Here is a 22420-nt window from a genome sequence, read left to right as displayed (position 1 = left end):
ACTCTGCGGAGCTCGGTCCATTTAAAAAAGGCATTTTTAGCAGGCACAGGGAACATTAGTAAATTGAACATAGGAAAACAAGTACAGATGTATTTAAGAGGTTCAGTTTCAAGTAGTTTAAACATAAAACTTGTTGACAGCTGTAATAACCATAGTTCAAACTGGGGAAAAGCAGCTTCTGCTGTGAACACGTTTTTACAGGTTGATGCCTAAAATTACAGATGCTTCCACTGCACCAGAGTTCATTTCATTGCTGGATGAGACCTGTGTCTTTACCACGTAGAAAAACCTGTGCTTGATCTCTTTAGCTCACAGGATCTTTACTTTTAGCCTGAACTCACTGATCTGATGAATGAACTAAAGCCCCTTCTATTATTGCTTCCCATTTTCACCTGTATTCATTCAAGTCTACCAAATTGTTTTCAGTCTCCTTTCTACTGCATGAGAAACTACTAAATGTTGAGGTGTTTGAGTTTTCTGGTTTTGATTTGCTCCTGTTTTTTCCCTCTTCAAAATCCACTCCATTTTACTGCTACAAGGATCTCATCCCCTTTCACTCCACTCACACGTGGTTGGGTTTGCTCATTCTTTTACCAGCTCTGCCTGGAGTGGGGTCCTGACATGATTCATAGCTTCATCACTTTTACATATTATTATACTGCGGTAGAGAGACACGTTCAATATGGTTGTGCTGCGACAAGCACATTGCCCAGTAAAGGTCCCTCTCACAGCACAAAGGGGGATCACAAGTGTGTGCTCCGGAGGAGCTCATAAAAATAAGGATTATTTAGGTTTTGTTGGTTTTGTCCAGCCATACAAATCATCCCAGGAGCAAATGCTCAAATTCCCCTTCCTGTCAGTAAGGCTGGGGCACAGCAGGCTCTTTATTTAGCCCCACAACCCAAATTTCTTCCATTGGTTTTGCATCTCTGGGCCCACAATGTTTTAAAATCTCAGAGCAATTAAGATGATGAAGGGAGTGGAGCATCTCCCTTATGAGGAAAGGCTGAGGGAGCTGGGGCTCTTTAGCCTGGAGGAGACTGAGGGGTGACCTCATGAATGTTTATAAATATATAAAGGGTGAGTGTCAGGAGGACGGAGCCAGGCTCTTCTCAGAGACAACCAATGATAGGACAAGGGGCAATGGGTACAAACTGGAACACAGGAAGTTCCACCTAAATTTGAGAAGAAACTTCTTCACAGTGAGGGTGACAGACACTGGAACAGGCTGCCCAGGGGGTTGTGGAGTCTCCTTCTCTGGAGACATTAAAAACCCGCCTGGACACCTCCCTGTGTAACCTCATCTGGGTGTTCCTGCTCCAGCAGGGGGATTGGACTGGATGATCTTTCGAGGTCCCTTCCAGTCCCTGACATTCTGTGATTCTGTGATCTCCTCAGGCTACAGGCCAGTGCCGGCCCTCAGGACTGACCAGCGCAGCGACCAACGCTGCTCCACCCTCGTTCTTTGCGCTGTTCGCCTTCAGCCTCCTGCCCCCCGCAGCCGGGCAGGCGCCGAGCCGAGCACGGGCGATGGCGGTGCCTGGATACCCCGGGCTGCCCGGGAACGGTGCGGACAGCGGGAGCGGGCGGGGCGGCCCCGCCGCGGCGGGCGGCAGCCCCTCATCCGTCACCATGGCAACTCCAGCGCTCCCGCCCCGCCCTCCCCGTCGTCACATCGCCCTAGGAGCCCAGCGGGCGCAAGCCCCGCCTCTCCCCCGCTCCGATTGGTCGCCTGGCCATAGCGCCATCTCGCCATAGCACCGCCGATTGGCCAGATGCCGCTGAGGCACGAGGCGCGCGGTACCCAGAAGGAGGCGGGGGCGGTTGGCTATTAACATAGCCCCGCCCCCGGCGGAGTGCCGCTCTCCCGCCCCCTGGCGCTTCTGGGTGCTCGCTGGGGCGCCGGGGGGTCGGGGCGCCGGGCCGGGGTTCAGCTGTTGGCCGGGCGGGAAACCGGGACGAGGGGAGGAGGAAGACGAGGAGGCGGCAGCGCCGCATCTTCCCTCCGTGAAGAGGCCGCTCGGGGCTCTGACTCGAGCAGGTAGAGCATCAGCCGCGCCCCCCGGGCCGTGAGCCCTCCCCCGCCTGGTGCGTCACGGGCGCAGCGGCGTTTAACTCACTCAGCGGGCGTGGGGGCTCCGGCTGCATCGCCGCCAACGGAGCCGCGTCCGCCCCGGCAGCCGAGGCGGGGCTGGGACCGGCGGGGGAGCGAGCCCGGCAGGCGGTGGCGGGGAAGCCTCCGGGCGGGAACCAGCTCCAGCTCCGCGGGCATCGCGGGGGCGGCGGCTCCTCGAGGGGCCGTGCGGAGCTCGAGGGTTTTTAAGAAGACGTTTTAAATTGATTGATTTTTTTTTTTTTTTTGGCGTTTTTGGAACATCTCTCTGGGCTCCTGTGGCAGCCTGGCGAGGGGGGGCTTGTTCCTCCACAGAGTGCTTTTGAGCTCCTTGTTTTTTCATTGAGATCTCCCTCTCTACCATAGCAAAGCAAGTCTTTGCATTTCTATACGTATATTTTTCATACCTTGTACTAAAACCCGTTTTGGGGAGCATCGGTCGGCAGGAAAGCTTTGGAGGAAGCGACCAGGACCAGTGACCAGTCCTCTCACGATGTGGACCTTTCTGGGTATCGCCTCCTTCATCTACGTGTATAAAAAGTGCGGGGACCTCATGACTTACGCAAATAAGGAGGTGCTGCTCTCCGTGTTGGTGTTTTTCTCTCTTGGCTTGCTGCTGTCGTACAGGTACCGCTTCAGGGGGCCCAAACAGCAGCAGCAGCAGAAGACCCACCAGGGGATGCTCTCTGATGGTCTCTCAGCTTTGCCACTTGTTGGCTTCTTCTGGGCAAAACCCACCCCAGCATCTCAACAAGTTGAACAACCCAAATGCAGAAAGGTAGGTTGAATTCAGATGTGGCATGTGGGGTGCAGTGTCTTCCTGCTCTTCCCTCTGACCACTGACCCCCTGCCCTGGTGAGGGAAAGGAACTAAGGGTTGGAGAGTTTGTCTTTAGATGCTGCATGTCTGATTTGCTGTATTTTGTGGTAGTTTTGGCTGACAAAAAAACAGCGGAAGTTATTTAAGTGTCAGACCAGGGGTTTTGTAGACTAAAATAAAATGTGTTTGAAGAAAGAATTATAGTAAAGGTTTATTATACTAGCAGAAAAACATCTTCAATTGCCAGTGTGTTGTAGAGACGAAGGACTGGAGCATCTCTCCTATGAAGAAAGGCTGAGAGAGCTGGGGCTGTTCAGCCTGGGGAAGAGAAGGCTCCAGGGAGAACTCATGAATGTATATAAATACCTGAAGAGACAGCGCATAGAGAATGGAACCAGGCTCTTTTCAGGGGTGTCCAGTGACAGGAGCAGAGGCAATGAGCACAGACCAAAACGCAGCAGTTCCCTTTGAACATCAGGAAACAGGTCTTTTTACTGAGAGGGTGACTGAGTGCTGGCACAGGCTGCCCAGAGAGATGGTGGAGTCTGTATCCTTGGAGATACTCAAACCCCGACTGGACGTGGTCCTGGGCAGCCTGCTGTAACTGACCTTGTGTGGGTGGAGCTTTGGACCAGGTGACCTCCAGAGGTCCCTTCTGACTTCGGCCATTCTGTAGTTCTGTGATCAGCTTCCTAATGCTTCTGTATAAAACACAGTTGTTTAGACAACTGCAAAGTTCTTTGGAAATTGTTGCTAAACTATTGCTTGTACAATGGCTGCAGGACCTAAGCTCAGATTGCCTGTCTGTTCCACTGAACCCAGTGTGAGCCTTGCTGTGAGGCAGTGCGGAGAGCTGTAGTTCGTGCCTGGAGCTTACCTGGAGTCCTGCCATCTGGGACTCCCCACTGGACATACATATTCAATACATCTGTGGGTCAGCACTGTTTGGCTAATTTCCTGTGTGCTTCTGGGCATTTTTGGCTGGGCACTGACCCCTTGCACGAAATAACTTGAAACTATTTTTGGCTGCAAGTCAAAGGTTCTGGATTTTTTTTTTTTCTGGTAAAACCTGCCTTTACCTCCATTTCTTGTATTATCTGAATTCAGATAGTTAGTTTTGCACACCTTTGCTGCCTTTTAGATATAAACACAACAGTATGCCACTAGAAATCCTTGTGTCAGTGTTGTTCTGGGCATTTGTTCCACAGATGCAATTGTATTTTTACCAATGTCAGCACTGTAGTGCTGAGGCATGTGTGAAACAGTGATTTGAACTCTCTTCTACCAGCTGGAGAAGTGACATGCAGGTTTGCATTGAAATTGCCCTTATAAGACTTTTTCACTTTTAAGTGCACGTGATTAAATGCTATTGGGAAGGTACAATAACATAACTGGTCTGTGGGTATCAGTGTGTATGTTAACTGATGTGATCTGATGGATGTCAATTCTTAGCAGTTTTAAGTGTAAGTGGACGATAATTTTGCCTGTACTTTTGACTTTCGGATGAGTTTTCATTTCAGGACCATTTCTTCATAACAGTTCCCTGGTAGGTGCTTCGGCTGACACTTTTCCATGCTGAATATTACTGTATTTTGGTTATTACTGTTATTTTGGTAGGTAGGTTCACTTAAAATAAAATTAAAGAGAAATACATTTTCCAATGAATCTGATAACTTTTTCGTTGCAAAGTGCTAAGGCCTCCATGGAGTGTGGTGGCTCAGGGGTACAAAGGCATTGGTGTGTTGTTACTTCGTAAACCCAGAATATGGGACAGCCTTGGCTTTCTGCCCTTTGTAGGAACTTGACTCTCAGTCTCTCTGAGGCCGTGATAGTGGTTTGTCTTTGATCAACAGGGCAGTATCTTGATTTTGTTTGGGTTGTGTCGTTTTTTCTTTTCCCTGCTTGTTGTGTTTCTGTTGCCTTGTAGAGGACGACTGGTGTCATTTTGGACAAAACTAAACTAGAAGATGCTATCCAACTACCCAATGTGCTCTCAGTCCCCTGGATCAAAGTAGAATTAGTCCGAAGTCAGCCCTCTGATGAGGTTATGGTATAGATACACTGGCACATTTAACTGTGGCTTTCTTCTCTAAAGGGTAAAAAAGAAGTGAACTTCTCAGATGTATATCTGACAGAAACTGCTCCAAATGCAACATTGTCACCCCAATACGATCCAGAAATTATCATCGTGGGATCAGGCGTCCTTGGTTCTTCCTTGGCCACGGTGCTCTCAAGGGATGGAAGAAAGGTGACTGTGATAGAGAGAGATCTGAAAGAACCTGACAGGATAGTTGGAGAATTGTTGCAACCTGGAGGTTTTAATGCCCTTAGAGACTTGGGTCTTGAAGGTGAGTGCATTTAAAAATGTAAATATACCTATAACATAACAGTCTCTACACTCAGTTATGTTTGTAGAAAAACCATGCCTATGGTGAAAATGAAAAAATACATTATCTGTGCTTAATATTTGAATTAAAATTGCTTGTCTATTTCCAGTCTGCCATTTTGAAAATTTTCGGGCTTCCGTATGTGTGTTTTGATTAAGAAGATTGGACTCTATGTAAAGAAATAATTTTCATACATAATTAAGCTTTCTTAAAGACTTTTTAAACTCATCTATTGCCTTATATTTTGCAGATACGGTAGAAGGTATTGATTCACAAATAGTAAATGGTTACATAATTCATGACATAGAGAGCAACTCGGAGGTTGAAATTCCTTACCCGACATCTGAGGATGGCTGTGTGGCGAGTGGAAGATCTTTTCATCATGGCCGGTTCATCATGGGTCTCCGAAGGGCAGCGATGGCAGAGCCCAAGTGAGTCACCTTGTGAATGGCACCTCTGGGACCAGACACTGAGCAGCACTGTTCCCAGCATCCATGAGATTCCTTAACCATTCCCTCTTTCCCAACAGAGAGGGCTGCAATGAACAGGACTTGAAGTAACAGCTATAGTTACTCGTTCTATTTTCTGTAAATATGTTCATGAGTTGCATATACATCACATGTTACCCTTTGGGAGAAGGTAATCTTCTTCTCCCAAGTAGCAAGTGACAGAACAAGAGGAAATGGCCTCAGGTTGCACGGGGAGAGGTTTAGTTTGGACATTAGGAAAAACTTCTTCACAGAAAGGGTTGTCAGGCACTGGAACAGGCTGCTCAGAGAAGTAGTGAAGTCACCATCCCTGAAGGTGTTTAGAAGGCCTTTAGAGGAGGTTCTTATGGACATGGTTTAGTGCTAGAGTTAGGCTGTGGTTGGACTTGATGATCCTGTAGGTCTCTTCCAACCAAAATGATTCTATGAAAATATGGGAATATAGGCTTTAAATATTAGGCAATGTACTGGCCCATCCGTGTGAGAGAACAGTTCAAGGTTAAAAGATTGATTCTCTTCTACTGATTCTTGGGTTTGGCATTTTATCAGAAGAAGTGACCTCTTCTCTGAGCAATGAGTAGAACTTTTATCAAGAAACGAGCGGCAAATCCAGTGTCGTTTCTTAGAACCATAGAATAGTTTGGGTCGGAAGGGACCTTCAAAGGGTCCAACCCTCCTGGAATGAGCAGGGACATATATTTCTTCCACTTATGTTATCTCTGATGCCAGAAATCAAGCTTCTTTTACACTTGGATGTTGTTGTGCTTTTTCTGATAACAAGAAGTCAAGCAGAGTAACTAGAAAGGAGCACTAAATGGAAGCAGCTCTTTCCAGTTATTCACTTCTGGTTTTTAGAGTCTTGATGACACCTTCTCTTCCTCATTAAATAAGAATGAGTGTTTCCTCTTAAACTGCATTTTCTTTTATACAAGAGGTGAGAAGGAAACTTTTATTGGAACAGAATAGATTCTAGATGCTGTTTTCTGTGGGCTGTTTTTTTGGTTTGACTTTTTCTCCCCCCTAATAATGCCTATAAGGGAAACATGGCATTATAGTCTTTTTACCTTAGATGTCTTTATTCTGAGCTGGAAAATTGCTTTCTCCTAATTACTAAAAGTAGCAGTGAAAGATAGCAGCTCTGTAGTACAGTTAAAATTAATGACAACCACGTTTACTAGCTATAAAAGCTAAAGCCACCTTATTGAGGCTTCAAGTTAGTGAAATCTGAGCACCTGTTTGCTCAGATTATGGGAAGAACACCAGTAGCTGTACACAATCTTTGAAGCAGAAACTTACGTAAGTTAATGTTTGTGACTTACGTTTAATTGTTTTTCCTTTTTTTTACACTGTCTTTAATGTTTATTTTGTGTATGCTTGCTTTCCATTATAATTGCAGTGTAGGAAACTGCATATTAAATTAAGGTGCAGGAGAGAGCCAGAACTCTAAGTAGTGCCATGAGGCTTCGTTTTTCATCTCAAAGCTTGTTAAAATATAGGAGAAAATTATTACTGATTAATTTAACCTCTTTTGAAGTACTAGGCAATATGAATTTAATTCAGATAAGTAAAATCAATTTTGCAGAGGAAGGAGGTGGGGCATCATTAGTTAACGATTTTTATAGTCGGTGAGAACCAGAAAATAAGTGAGCACTTATTTAGATAACTGAAATGACAACTACGAAAGAAATTTAAAGCTGATAGGATCTGCAGCACTCTGATTCACCTGCTGGTAACATGACGTGTTGGTGCACTCCCTTGCTGTTGAAGTTTCTGCTATTGTGTGTATGTGTAACCAGTTTGATACTGCTCTGAAATCTCTGTGCTGGCTGACAGAAAAAAGACATTAATTCAATTGCTCCTGTTCTTTCTGAGAGCCTAAAATATCAAGCTGTTGTATTCTCATGTGGCTCTTTGGCTCATTTCTCCAAGTTGTGAAATTCCGTCTGGATATGAAAATATTTGTGAGGGAGAGAGAGTGTCCATTTTGAGCTGCTAAGTCTGAACTGCTGGGGTCAGGTCTAACAGCTCAGACCTAACATGGGATAAAAGTTTACAGGGATTTAATTTGGGAACCCCAAATAGCTCTGGTTGGGAGGTAGAAGTAAGAGATGCACCATTCAAACTCTGAACATAAACATTAGCAGAACTTTGAAAGCATAAATAGCAAAAAACCCCAAGCATCCTGAATTCCTGAGGTGAAAAACTAGATGTCTCTGTCCTAAACAAGTTAGATTATTTTGGACTACCCTGAAACTTAGGTACTTCACTTTTACCCACCGTACATGCTAAGTGTTGAAGTGCTACTTTGGATGTTGCTTCTGAGTTCTGCTTGAAGTTGTGTCTCACATTGTCAGCATTTCCCACTGTTGAGCAGAGATGACTCAGCTGCTGATTTCTGACCATTATTAGGTGTCAAACTCTTCTCTGTACCTCTCACATGGCCGTGGAGCACCCAAAGAGCAACAGGGGATTCTCCTAAGTGGTAGGGTGTTTAAGACAACCGATACAGTTTTAGAATATTCTCAAGTATCAAATCAAATGATAGTGTTGAACTGAAATTAGATACAAGTACTTTTTGACTTTCAGTGTGGCTTCTGAAGGTGATCAAGAATGTATCTTTGTAAAATTTAAACTGTTTGTGTTGGCAGAGACAAGATTAGTGACAATCTGGTTCTTGTTCTGTGTCTAGTGCCTTGAAATGCTGGCATCATTAATCCTCTTCCATTCTGTTCTAACCTCTATTTTATTTCAGTGCAAAATTCATTGAGGGGACTGTGTTACAATTACTTGAGGAAGACGACTGTGTTGTGGGTGTTCAGTACAAGGACAAAGAAACTGGAGATACTAAGGTGAGACAAGTCTCCATTACGATCTTTGTTAAACTATTGAGAGAATAGAGGTTTATGTATATAAAAATAAATATAAACTTATATTTATTTCATTGTAAAACTCTACTGGTGCAGAAATAATGCAGTTATCAAGAAAGCAAAAGCTTTAATAAAGGGAGATTACTTTCTGGTGGATACAGTTCCAGAAAATGGGAATTCTTGTTATAACTTCTTGTGCAGCTTCTGCTTTCAGTGTCTCTGGAGAATTCAGTTCATTATTTGCTTCCCTATTCATATGTCTGGAGTTTAAAATCTCTTGAGAGTTACTCATCGAAAACCAAATATATTAAGATTCGTGCTTTGCCTGTGTGTGATGGTCTACATTTCCACATCCACTTCCACCCTTCACTGAGGTGTCTGAAAATGAGAAGATAGGTGCCTATTCAGAGAGATAGGTCTGTCCAGTCATTCCTTGGACCACAGAAAGAGAGTTCTGGCCTATTTTAATTGTTTCCCTGATATGATCAATGTTCTTTGCCTCAACTAATGCTGAACAGCTGGCTAAATACTGTGAAGCTATGTGAACTTACAAAAAAGTTTAGAAAAGCCCACCTGAGGTAGAATGTATGTGCTGAAGTTTTGGATATACTGCCTATTCTCTAGAAAAGACAAACTTGTAATCTTCTTTGTTGGCTTTAAAATTCCTTTGCTGTCTAAAGTTACGTAGCCAATGTGTTCGGGTGTGCTGTGATGGGGGCGACGGGAATCTCCTACCTGTGCTCTGCTGCCCTCTGTGCGAGGTTGAGAAGGTTCCTGAGTAGAAGGAAGATCCTACTCTGAGCATTACTAAAAATATCTCTCATTTTTAGAAATTGAAATGGTGGTATAAAACCGTATGTAAAAGGCCCTTTGAAAAGTGCTTACCCCAGATGTAAGTGAGCTGGTTTTAGGCCCTCCTCAGGCTAAGGGTATTCTAGCCCCCTGGATGGCAGAGTGCTGGAACTAGGAAGCTGTAAGAGAACTGGGTGGAAATAACATCCTCGGCCCCTCTCGAGGCAGCTGGAGGAAGGGCAGTTCCAGCTCCTCTTCCTGGGTCTGTCTTTAATGTCATCTAAAGTGAATAAAACTACATCGGGAAATCCACTCTGGTCGAATAAGCCATTGAATCACACGTGGGTACTGGAAAGACAAGATGTTTTGGGAGGGGAGGCTTTGGAGGAAAGGTGGTGTTTGGCGTTTTTTCCCCAAATCCAGTTGACTTAATCATCCAGCAATATAGAAGGGGGAGATTTTGGTTTTAGGAGCGGTAGTGCATATTTTGCTTTGAGGTTTATTTTTAAGTTTTAGACATGATAATACCACCACCATCCATAAATGTTAAGTATGACTTTATTTGACCAGCAGTAAGGTGAGCAGTGTTTTAACCTACATCTTTCCTGACAGTATGGATTTTGTTCTTAAGACTTTGAGTTTCCTATCTGTGTAATGGGCATAAGCAAATTCCTGTTTTGCTTTGTGTGCTGAAGTCGTGTGGCCAGAAAGAGCTTTATTATTTGCTGGCCTAGATGTCTTTTGATGGTAGAAATCTAGTGTAAGAAGTTTCTGCTAAACGTTTCTTCTGTGTTACCCTCCCTGTGACCTTTTACAGCTGGGCAATGCACTAGGAACAATAAAACACAACAACAAATATGAAAAACACAGCCTGTTTGCATTCCTTAGACTGCTTTCGTAAGGAAAGGAGGCTGATCTATGTTGTCTGTGTTTTTCTGTGCTCTCTGTCCCCATTTTTCACCACATTACCTTTGAGATTTTTATTCTTTTAAATGAGGTTGAAGTTAGTCAGTATCCTAAAAGCAGGGTTATAACATTTATCAAAATCAGATGACCAAATAGAGGAAGAGTCTTAACATGTTGACTGGAAAAAAATATAGCATCAATTAGACACCAGGGAACCCCTATGGGCAGGTTACTTTGCTCTAACTGCAGGAATAATTAGAGCTTGTCTGAGACAAGAATCCATAGGAAAGAGGTTTTATTTGCTTTACCGTCTCTTGCACTGCTTTTGAGCTCAGTTCCATAGGCTCAGAGGCCAGAAATGTATATTGTTTTACTCAGCTGTACACTCATTCGATTTTGTCTGAATTCCCTTCGGTGTAAGGACCATGTGTCACAAGTGACTCAGTTCCATTCCTGAGCAGGAGGGAACTGCTTGTGGAGGAAGCCGTTCTGAGCAGGGATGTACCATTCACATACTGGTTCCCCAGATCCTTCTATCCAATAGTAAAATAGTTGCTAGGTGTGCTAATAAAACACAGCATGCGTTTTGCCGTTACTTACATCCTGAAATCTTAAAAGGTCTGCTCTTGCCAAATGTATGAGCTTATTGAAGGCCAAGGTCTAATGCACAGTATAAATCTATAGTCATTTGCAGATAAATCACTGAATACACTGACAATGAGAAAGCTGTGGGTAGAAGGAAATATCTACCTCTAAATGCTTAATAGTATGATAATGTTGTTATATTGCCTTAACAATAAAATGCTTAAAAATATATTTTAATGATTGGAATAATTTGTTCATGTTTGAGAACAATGTGTGTGTCAAACATGAGGGGTTTGTGTGTACACTCAGGCTGAGCCTTATCAGTTTACTCAGAGTTTATTTTATGTTTTGCCTACATACACAATTTGCGCTTGTAGTTCCTAAGTATACTAGGAACTGCTCAAAGTTCACTGCTTGGTCTTTAAAATCTTGGTATGCTTACTGCATTCCTGTTTGTTATACTTTGGTTTGTTTCTGTTTAGTTGGTCATGCTTGGTTATTTTAGTTAAAATTTGTTTATGTTTTTTTCTCCTGAAGAGCATTATAGGCTGAAGGGAATGATTACTTTCTTGTCTTTGTTTTATCCAGGTTCCTACACAGCCACCATAACCGTGTTATCTGAATGCATGTCTGAAAGAGCTGGAGCAAATTGTTAGGCTAATTCTTAGAGGAAATAGAGTTAAATATCAAGATAAGAAAGGCAAAATATACTTTATTTCTTAATCCATGTATTATACATTTGATCTGTGATCCTCTTATGCTTATTGTTTTGTAGAATATCTAGCATGCAATTGAACATGAGGGCTTGGGAGTTGTTTCACTGTTCTGAAATAAAATTGAAAAAGTCATTTTTTTCCTTTTCTCTTTTTCCTTCTTTCTTCCATGCTGCAGGAACTTCATGCACCACTCACTGTTGTAGCTGATGGACTTTTCTCCAAGTTCAGAAAAAAACTGATCTCTAACAAAGTTACCGTTTCATCCCATTTCGTTGGTTGTATATTGAAGGTAACCTCTATTTGTAATACCTTATAAGCCAATGTGCTACTGCTTCTTAATGTGGGTCTGAATTTCGCTGATTATGTTGAAGTTCATTACCTTTGTGCATATGCTTTGGTATGTTGGCTGTTTGTGGTCTGCACTGAGAAATGAGAAGAAAAGTGCTTCCCTGAGTCTGATGTCTCAGAGGGGCCTTGCAGCATCTAAATATTCTTGGAAAGATCACTGCAAGGTGATACCAAACCCTACTGTATTTAGTATGTGAGAATTGCAAATCGCTTTTATCTTAAAAAGAGATCAAGTATCTGTGCTGGGGTGGGAACAACAGCTAACAATCAATATTTTTAAAGCATTCATTAAACTGTTGTTATCAACAGAATCACTCTGCAGTTATTAATGGAGGATAAGTATTCACAGACATGGTGAGTTATTCACTCATGTTCTTCCCTGTTACATTCCCAGCTGCTTGGCTGGGGCAATCCTTGGGAGGCCAACCCTGACCATGCACTCGGGAGAACCAGGTTGTAGTGATATTCTAGTTGGTGTTTGGAGAGTGTCCCAGGAGTTTGTGTAACCCTGCACACATAATGCCGTGTCCTCTGTCTCATACAGCAGCCACCACCCTCTTGGTGGTGTCACACAAGCTGCTGGTGGTGCTGATGTCTTGGTGGACTTGTACCCATTCAGCAGACTTTTTGGTGTCCCACTTATTGGTTCCTCTATATTCCACATGATTGCTGGTCTTCAGGGCTTATCCCTTGGGGAACCTTCTCATCCTGTCTTCTCAAGATGTATTTTTTTCTCTCTTTGTTTACTGTTTGGCAGGGCTTTGTTTTGGTTTCCATCCAAATGTATAGGTACCTATAGAACCTGTTCATATGAACTCATGCAGAAGGGGCTTTTATAGCAGAACTTTGTGAAGTGAAAGATAAATGTTCAGAATACTGTGCAAGGAGATTTATGCAAGAAAGACATCAAATATTGTTAATAGAGGCACAGAATAGAGAATATGCCTGTATAAAAGACTCAAGCATTCATTTTTTTTAAAGCATTTTATTCCAAGGACTGTCTTGAATTCTAACATTAAATGTATTCTAACAAAATCAACTAGAACTATGCTTTAAATATTTATCCAGCTGTTCTATCAGTTTCTGTGTCCCTTTGAGGAGCACTCGGAAATTTTAGCCTACATTTTTAACTCTTGTTATAAATTATTGATGCATAGTCCATCCCAGCTCTAGTATAGCTCAACTTGTTATGTCAGATTTAACGTATTTGCTACAATTGAAGATCAGATTTTTAATGCTTAAAACACTGTGAGACAGATGTAAAATACCTTTTGTTAAAAGTTAGATTTCTGATTTTAAGAAGAGAGTACAGTGTTAATCTATGCATGTAGTTGAACAAAGGAAGGTAAAAAAAATTATTAGGATTCAACATAGCGAGGTTAAACTGAGCACTGGACTCCCTAGACCAGTTCATAGAAAATAGTTTTGTTTTTTTATGAAAAAAAAGTTTCAGCACCTCATATAAAGTGCTATATATGCACTATTAGTGCTATATCTTATAACATTAATCTCTGGATTAGAAGTAGGCACCATTGTAAAGCTGGAACCCAATTTGCAGAATTGTTTCCTTAGGTATAGGTGCTTTGACTGGTTTGTGTGAAGATGTTGTAGGAAACTATTACCTTGCCAATTTAATAGGCCCAGGCAAGATCTCTCAACAAAGCATATTTTATCAATGATTTTGCAAGACGGGGTGTTTTACCTAGAGGTGGGCACACAGAATAGGGCAAAAAGCCCCTGCTTATATCCCCCTCAAATCCCAGCCACAAATTCCCTCCCCTGTTCCCCATTGGTTGGGTACTGCAGGGTTTACAGACTACCCGATGCCTGCCTCCGTTTACCTGTCTCATTCACCTAGTTCTAGCAATATGGATTCCTGGCTCTGCCTACCCTTAGCTTACCCCCTAGCTTCACTTTTTCAATCCACTAATCAGTTTTCATTCCAGGATTAGTTCAAAGAGACTTTGTTTTACATTAAGGATCCATAGTCAGATGTCTCTCAGTCCTCCCCTATGCTGGGGTCAGGTGTCAGGTCCCCAGTTTTGTAAAAACAACACTCCTCCTTCAATGGGTCCTTACAATATCAATAGCTAAGATGGTGACACACATTTTTACACAATACTCACAGTGCTTGTTCAGGGAGTAAAAATCTCAAGGGTTAGCTTGTCCTGGCAGCTATGGGTCAAACCAGGTATTTTTTACACTCCAGGAGAATACCCAAGCTGTGCTCCTGCCTGCAGGGTGCGTACCTTGCAACCAGGTACATCTGTACCTTCAGGACTCATAGACTTTACGGAAGAAAGAAAGTGGGAATTGGTAGCTGGGTGGCTGGAGAACCCAGGTAGGACTTGTGGCTGGTTCTTACCCTCCGTGGCTGCTGCAATAACAATGATTAACAGCAGAAGTAATTAAGGGAGAAGGGACCAAAACTACAGAACTTTCACTGGAATGGGAACACTGACCTGGAGGAACTTTTTGTAGGAAAAAGTTACCACTGCCCAAATGCCTCCTGTTTCTCTACTTGTTCAAGATCTAGTTAGGTGGACCCTATGATTCTTCCTCAGTTGGAATCTCCATGTAGTTGTGTACAGACTAGTGTGTCTTTTTCCCTTCCACCACCTTATTTATGAAAAGTTACCAAAAACTACTACATTGATTACGTTACAGGTTTTCAATAATATGTATTAAATATCAGTAAGGTATTCAAATGAAATGTATAATTTAACGTATATTCTAGTAAATATTAAAATGTATTGCTAAAAGAATTATAACTGTTGAAGTTCGGAATCTTCTTTTTGAAAACACTTTTTTGTTCATTTAAGAGAGAAAACTAACACAAACTTAATATGATAGGGGATATTGTTTCAAAGCATTTCAGAAAACGGTTTTGTATATCTGAAGTTTAACATCCTTTCATTAATCGGTCTCAATCTTTCTCCCCCTTCTTTTCCTTTTAAGGATGCACCACAGTTTAAAGGTAATTATGCTGAACTTGTTTTAGCTAAAACTAGTCCAGTGCTGATCTATAAGATTTCTGCAACTGAGACTCGGGTCCTCGTGGATATTCGAGGGGAAATGCCAAAAAATTTAAAAGAATACATGATTGAGAACGTTCATCCACAACTACCTGGTAAGTCCAGAAAGATTTCCATCTGTAATTGACACAATTAAATGTGCCAAAAAAGGCACATTTCATTGAATCCATGGAACTGTGTGGGCTTTTTCCACGTGTGCAGTTACTATTTCAGTAACTATTCATCCTTCTTTGATACCACATCAAATAGCAGTTTGTTCAGCTCGCATGTGTAAGATTAGCAATTCACAAAGCTTATATCTCTAAAAAGCAGTTACAATGGGTTATGTGCAAGTTATTTTAGAGTCTATCTAAGTAGTGTAACTAAAATATTTGGTTATTGCAGATCACTTAAAGGAACCATTCTTAATAGCAGTTCAAAATGATCGTTTAAGGACTATGCCAGCCAGCTTCTTGCCTCCTTCGGCTGTTAACAAAAAAGGTGTGTATTATGAAATAAAAGGAGGGGAAAAGACATCAAAAACTTGAGTTTTTGCTGTCATAGATGTATGTTTGTCATTCAATACTGCTGTCTCACAGTTCTTCTATTAAATATAATGCTTTGAAAATGTGTACCTTGGGCATAGTGTAACTGGAATGTTTATATTGACACCAGACTTCATATCAGTGCCTGCTTTATTTTTAAGTTTAAATCACTCAGTTGCTCAAGCTCATACAAATGTGGTCTTTTTAAGAAAAGCTTTATTAAAAAGGAAATAAATTACCTTGAAAAGTATATATGTTTGTGTTCTTTGACACAAACACCTGCAATACCTATAGGCAAAAAATATTTTGGCCCTGATCATCGTAAAGCCTTTTAAAGCCTGTTAATTTCAATACATACTTTTTTTTTTTGTCCCCTTTCTTTTTTCTCTCTTAATTGCTGGTTGTTATTTATCTCATTTTCTGGAGGGAGTGGATTCTTACTAAGTTTGATTTAAAATAAAATAGAGGATTTGAGTTCTAAGATTATGTAGTATCCCACTGATTTTTCTCTTCTCTCTAGGTGTTCTTCTTTTAGGAGATGCATATAATATAAGGCACCCTCTAACTGGTGGAGGCATGAGTGTTGCTTTAAATGATGTTAAAATATGGAGGAGTTTGCTCCAGGATATTCCAGATCTTTATGAAGATTCTGACGTTCTTAAGGTGAAGCTTTGTTTTGGGCTTATTTTAGGCAGCTTTTGCTGCAATTTAATGACACACTTTTAAATTTAATGCAACTCGGGGTCTTGTAGTTTATTAGTAAGGCACAGCAGTTTTCAGAGCGGAGCTGCGATGTGCGAGTGCTGTGGCTGTGCCACAAAAGGCAGATTCAAAACTGTGCTTACTGACCTGTCGTGTTTTGTGTAGTCAGTGTGCTTTGCTAGTAGAACCTGATGTTCCCACATTACTCATGTATTTGTAATGTAGATTCATCTTAAATAGGGTGGGTTTGGACCATTCCGCTGGTGTGACTGGCACTTAGAGAATAATGAGGACGTGTGCTGAGTTTTTCAAGACACATCTCAGTGCTCCACTGAGCTCTTTGCATTAATGTCAGAGCAGTAAGTTAGAAGACGTGCTTCTTTCCTAGAAATCAGCACTATCGGTGTTGATGCTGGCTTTATTTTTTCACTGAGATTTAGCCCCAAAATTCTGGTGAGCAGATAATAAGAGATCTTATTTATTTGTTTACTGCGTTTAATCAGGTTAGGCATATTGTTTTGGCTAAATTACAACTAGAATAATTATAGACTACAAGTTAATTATTCAAAAAGTGTATTTGAAAATGGCAAAGCACTTAGAGGGACCCTGAATGACAACACAGGACTTACCTGACCAAATGCAGACACTTAATCTCAGCTGCTTATCTCAGACTTTGTTATTTCCTGTTTATTCTCAGTCAACAGAGAGAACTAGGTGAGTGTTATCCTTCAGGTTTCTGACCTACATCAGCCACCTATTAAAGGATGAGTTGAGGCACACCCTAGAAAACCCTTATCTTCTGTATTTAGTGTAAGAGGAGCCTCAATAACTGGTTTGACGAACCAATCTAGTGTGTCCTTAAATCCGCTCTATGTTTTGCACGATTATGACTCTCACCACCTCTTTGGGAATCTTTTGAATGTTCTACTGTATTTACTGACAGAATTTTTATTTCCCTTTTTTCAGGCCAAAAGAACATTTTACTGGTCAAGAAAGAAATCTCATTCTTTTGTAGTGAATGTTCTTGCCCAGGCTCTTTATGAACTCTTTGCTGCCACCGATGGTAAGTATATTTTAAAGATAACTTCTGATTAATTACAACTTGCTAAAAAAATATGCCTGGGGAGGAGATGTGTATGTGTATGAGCGTATGTCCATGTGTTTGTTTGTATATATATAGATAGATAGATATAAATTAAAGATACATCAAAGGATTTTAATGAGTTAGCTTGTGTTCTATGCCAACTTGTTTAGTTCAAGTGTTACGGAAACTGAGTTTTAGCGATGTGAAGGCAAGTCTGGATTTAGTATTAAAAACCAAAACCAAAGAAAAACCCCACAAACAGAAAAAAAACAAAACAAAATAACAGAAAACACTTGTTCTTGTGTCGAGTTAATATTCAAGAATACGTAGATATTCTGTAAGGCTGTCCTTTACTTAAATAAAACTAGCTCAAAATCCAGCTGAATTTAGCAGAACAACAGCTATCAAAGTGCCCAAGCCCTTTAATATTCTGTCGTGTATGTTGAAAATGTTTTCGGTACATGTTGATTGTATTTTTTGAGTCATTTTAATTCACTTTGTAGATTCCTTGCATCAGCTAAAGAAAGCCTGTTTCCATTACTTCAGACTTGGTGGAGAGTGTGTCTCGGGTCCCGTTGGATTGCTGTCTGTGTAAGTTCGGGTGTTTGTAACAGTTAGTGTGACTGGGTCGAGCACTGTGAGCCCCTGTGAGGATCTTTGCTCCCAGTTGGTCAGCTCTGCACAGGGACAATCATGGAATCACCTAGGTTGGAAAGGATCTTTAAGATCAAGTCCCACTGTTAACGTAACACTGCCAAGTCCATCAGTAAAGTATATCCCTAAGTGCCACATCTACACATCCTTTAAATACCTCCAGGGATGAAAAAATACTTTTGAGGGTGGTGAAGCATGGGCACAGGTTGCCCAGAGAGGTGGTAGATGGCTCATCCCTGGAGACATCCCAGGCCAGGCTGATTGGGGCTCTGAGCAACCTGATCTAGTTGGAGGGGGCTTGGACTAGATGGGCTTTGAAGGTCCCTTCCATCCCAAACTATTCTACAATTCTATGATGGTGACTCCACCACTTCCCTGGGCAGCCCATTCCAATGCCTGACAAGGCTTTCAGGAAATAATTTTTTCCTAATATCCAATCCGAACCTCCCCTGGCGCAACTTGAGGCCATTTCCTCTCATCCTATCACTTGTTACTTGGGAGAAGAGAACAACCCCCTCCATGCTACAACCTCCTTTCAGGTAGTTGTAGACAGCGATAAGGTCTCCCCTCAGCCTCCTTTTCTCCAGGCTGAACAGCCCCAGTTCCCTCAGCTGCTCCTCATCAGACTTGTGCTCCAGACCCCTCACCAGCTTCATTGCCCTTCTCTGAACCCTCTCCAGCACCTCAGTGTCTTTCTTGTAGTGAGGGGCCCAAAACTGAACACAGGATTCAAGATGTGGCCTCACCAGCGCTGAGTACAGTGGGACAGTCGCTGCCCTGGTCCTGCTGGCCACACTCTTCCTGATACAAGCCAGGATGCTGTTGGCCTTCTTGGCCACAAGGGCACACTGCTGGCTCCTGTTCATGTAATCTTCAGTGGCGATGTCTATTTGTAAAATGAAAATCTGTCAGTGCTTTCTGATTCTGTTTATTTCCATGTTTTATCTATTTATTTTTAACACAGGTTATCTCCTAAACCAACGGTACTGATTGGCCACTTCTTCGCCGTGGCATTATACGCTGTTTATTTTTGCTTTAAGTCCGAGTCCTGGATCACCACACCTCGGGCGTTTTTCAGTAGTGGAGCTGTTCTCTACCGAAGTTGCTCTGTAATATTTCCACTTATTTACTCTGAAATGAAGTATTTAGTCTATTAAAATCCAGGAGGAAATGACTGGAGGAAGAAAACATTAAAATCAAGATGCCTTCAAAGTCTTTGGACATGTACTATTTAATATTGTATTATGTTTTCTTCAAAATCCAATTTCCTTGATAAGGATTTGACTTATTTTGGTTTTGTGGTCATATACATATATATTATATGTAAATATTCTCCTTTGCAATTAAAATTCAGAATGAGTTAGCTGTTTACAAGGCCCATAATTAAGTGTTGACATGTGGTAGATAATTGCCAGTTTTGTCAGAATTTCATTCCTTGTTTTATCCATTGCTGAGTGCACCACTAATATGAATAAACTGAGAAGTGAAACTGTAAACCCTATGCTGCTATTATCCTTCATGCTTGTTTCTGTTCAGTAGTTCCATAGACTGTTTCTTTAGTACTGTGAAATATTGTAACATTCTTGATTTGGGTTATCTCATTAGAATTTGCCTCTGTTCTTTTTCAGTTGTGGCTAAGATTCTAGTCTACTGACATTTAAAAGGACACTGTAAAGGATTTCAGATTTTGGAGTGTCACCGTATCTTTAACTCGAGTCACTGTTGCAGGTGCTATGTTGCTCTTCTGAAATAATTATTCCCAGCAGAATTAATTTAAACGAGTAATAATCAGACCATAGGTTTGTTGGCTACTGCACCGCACTCAGGTACTGAAAGCACATGTTTTTCTCCCTATGTCTCTGCCTTTTAAAACCTTGGGGGGTTGTTTTGGTTTACTTTGTGTGTGTGCAGTTCCAGTTTAACACTGCCATGAACTGAAGCACAGCAACAAACCACAGCTACTGAAACAAATTCAGTCTGGCCTATTTCTAGTAGACAGCAATCTTTAATGCTACTTCTTAAAATTCACGACAAGAACCACAGAAGTGTCCTTTTAATACTTGTGGTATGTATTTTTCCTGTAGAAGTTCCTTTATGCTACTAAAGAGGTGATGCCTTTACCATTGGTCACTGTTCCTTTCACCATCATCTTCATGAGTGTGCTTTCCTTTGTTCTTATGTATTTTCATTTCTCTTCACCTTTCTTGTCACTGCTTGTCACGAGCAGCCACGTGCAGCCAACAGGTCAGAGAGCAGGAACGGATCATGATTTCCTGTACTGGTGAAACTTTGACTCCATCTTGGAAATGTCATATTGGATAAGCTGTATATAAACATACACTTTATGTTGGACTGTGAAAAAACGTTCTGTGGAGAGGCTTTTTTAATATTTTATTTGACGGATATTTCAAATTACCTGTTATTTTCCAGAAGCAAAACTATGTATATTTTTCTAACCATTATCACTTTTGATACCCTCTTGAAATTACAGCTGTCGTGAATATGTCTGTGTTTAAACTTTAGGGTGAAGGACTAATATTTTCAAATATCATTATATAGGCTGACTAAATGCTGCCCCTTCAAGGGAACACGAAGTTTGCAGAATTTATACAAGTGATTTCAAAATTTGTGACAGCTTTGAAAATATTAATTTTACATTTTCTATTTTTTTAATCTAATTTGCAGCCTTTTTAAAGTCAATGGTAAGCAATCCTGAGCCAAATACACACCCTCAGCTAGCGTAAATAAAAAGTTGTGGTATCTGTGGGGTTGTTTTGTTGTGTATCTCTGGTTAATGAGTCTTGTTAGGTTCTGATTTATCATATATACGTATATATTTAAGCTCATTTTTTCTTTTATTTTCTTGAATGTGCTGCCTGGTTAAGTGTCTTGATGATGGAGGTAACGATCACTTGTTGGACATTGGGGAGAGAAAGATCTTGCATATATGTGTAAGGAAGAGCAAGCTGAGAATATGACTCCTGGTGAAGAAGAGTTGCTGGGCAGAGTTTGAGGTGCAGCTTTGAACCCCCTGGCTGTGATGTTTTTCTCAGGTACACAGGAGGACAGAAAGTCATGGAAGAAGCAGTTCTTGAGTCAGATGAGAGTAAGAAAAGTTGGAAGTGAGTGGGCAATGTCCGTAGGTGGAATGGCCACAAATGGAATCAAACAGCAGCTGATGGTCTGTAAAAATCCTGGTTGTCGTTTCAGGAAAGGTGTCACAGGTGTGTTCAGAATCTGAGAGGAACACGATGGGGATGTATGTGATACAACCCGTGAGTTATCTATAGATCTGCAAACTCCGAAGAGGTTAATTCTGAGGATTTGCACGCTGCAAAGTGTCAAACCATCCCGCGCCCTCCGCAGGGTGAGACGCGCTGTGCCTGTGTGGTTATTCCGATACTGCTGAGCTGGTGCAGCTGAGAGAGCAGAAGGAACAAGAGAAGCAGCTGCATGGTGGTGAGATCGTAGCTGGTGACACAGTGCAAGAGGGTGAAAACTTGCCCATGGTGAGGGTGAAGGAGGACATGGGAGGTGCCGGTGATCCAGGGGCTTGTTCGTAGGTGGGGAGTTGGCTCATGTGTGCAAGCGTCGCATTCCTCAGAGCGTTGAGAGATTCCTATTGTAGGTTCAATGTTCTTGGTCTTCTGTTTTTGGGGCTTGTTTTTGTTCTTGTTGTTCTGAGCAAGCCCTTTTACTGGAAAATGTATGAGGCAATGAGAGGGGGTTTTATTAAAGCTTTAAAAGCAGAAGCTGCTAATGCAGGCATGTGCTGTGGGATTTCATGTCAGGGGTGATACCTGTGTTCTGTGCCTGCTCCAGTGCTAGTGAGTAAAAGGCAGTGATGGCAGTTTTCCTCCCACCTTCACTTTAACCAGCTGGAACAAAGGAAAAGCACTTGGTTAGTCCTGGATCAGCTGATGGATTTTGTAATTTGTGACTTGATTGTGCTTCTGAGACAGTGAAGGTGTAACGTGATGTTAGAAATCTCAGACATCGTTACAGTGCCTCTCTGGGGAAGTGTATGAATAGAGGCTTAAATAGTTTGTCCTGCAACTGAAGAAAAGGGAGCATGTCATTTTCTGTAGATGTAAACGGTTTGTTAATGAAGTCTGAATAGTACTCAAAGACTTTACACTTAAAACTGTTGCACTGATATCTGCAGTACACTTGGGGAAAAAAACAACAACAACTAGTAACATGGAACATACGTGATTCCTCATCTGTTCTGGTTCCCCAGCTCTGTTTCAGTTGAACAAGGATTTGGTTTTGAAGAACCACACTTGAGTTTGGTTGTAATCAAGCTGTTCCAAAGTCCATGCAACATCAGTGCTGTTACTTGGCTTTCCAAACACCTGTGGAAATCTGAAAAAAAAAAAGGGGATAATTAAACCAGATTG

At 41.7% G+C, this 22420-nt stretch overlaps 1 protein-coding gene across 1 annotated transcript; it reads left to right on the top strand.

Moving 5' to 3' along the window:
* The first annotated feature begins 1926 nt into the window (after positions 1–1926).
* Positions 1927–22420, top strand: SQLE (squalene epoxidase). The gene is made up of 11 exons (XM_082044251.1): positions 1927–2891; positions 5028–5280; positions 5570–5750; positions 8560–8656; positions 11849–11962; positions 14980–15151; positions 15441–15536; positions 16101–16243; positions 17249–17345; positions 17870–17957; positions 18985–22420. The coding sequence occupies exons 1-11, from the start codon at positions 2607–2609 to the stop codon at positions 19175–19177; spliced, it is 1719 nt and encodes a 572-aa protein (XP_081900377.1). The 5' UTR covers positions 1927–2606; the 3' UTR covers positions 19178–22420.

The sequence above is a fragment of the Streptopelia decaocto genome (genome assembly GCF_964273445.1).
Source record: "Streptopelia decaocto genome assembly, chromosome: 2".
NCBI classification, from domain to species: Eukaryota; Metazoa; Chordata; class Aves; order Columbiformes; family Columbidae; genus Streptopelia; species Streptopelia decaocto.
Note: the sequence above shows the minus strand (reverse complement) of the source record. Positions and strands in the feature narration are given on the sequence as shown.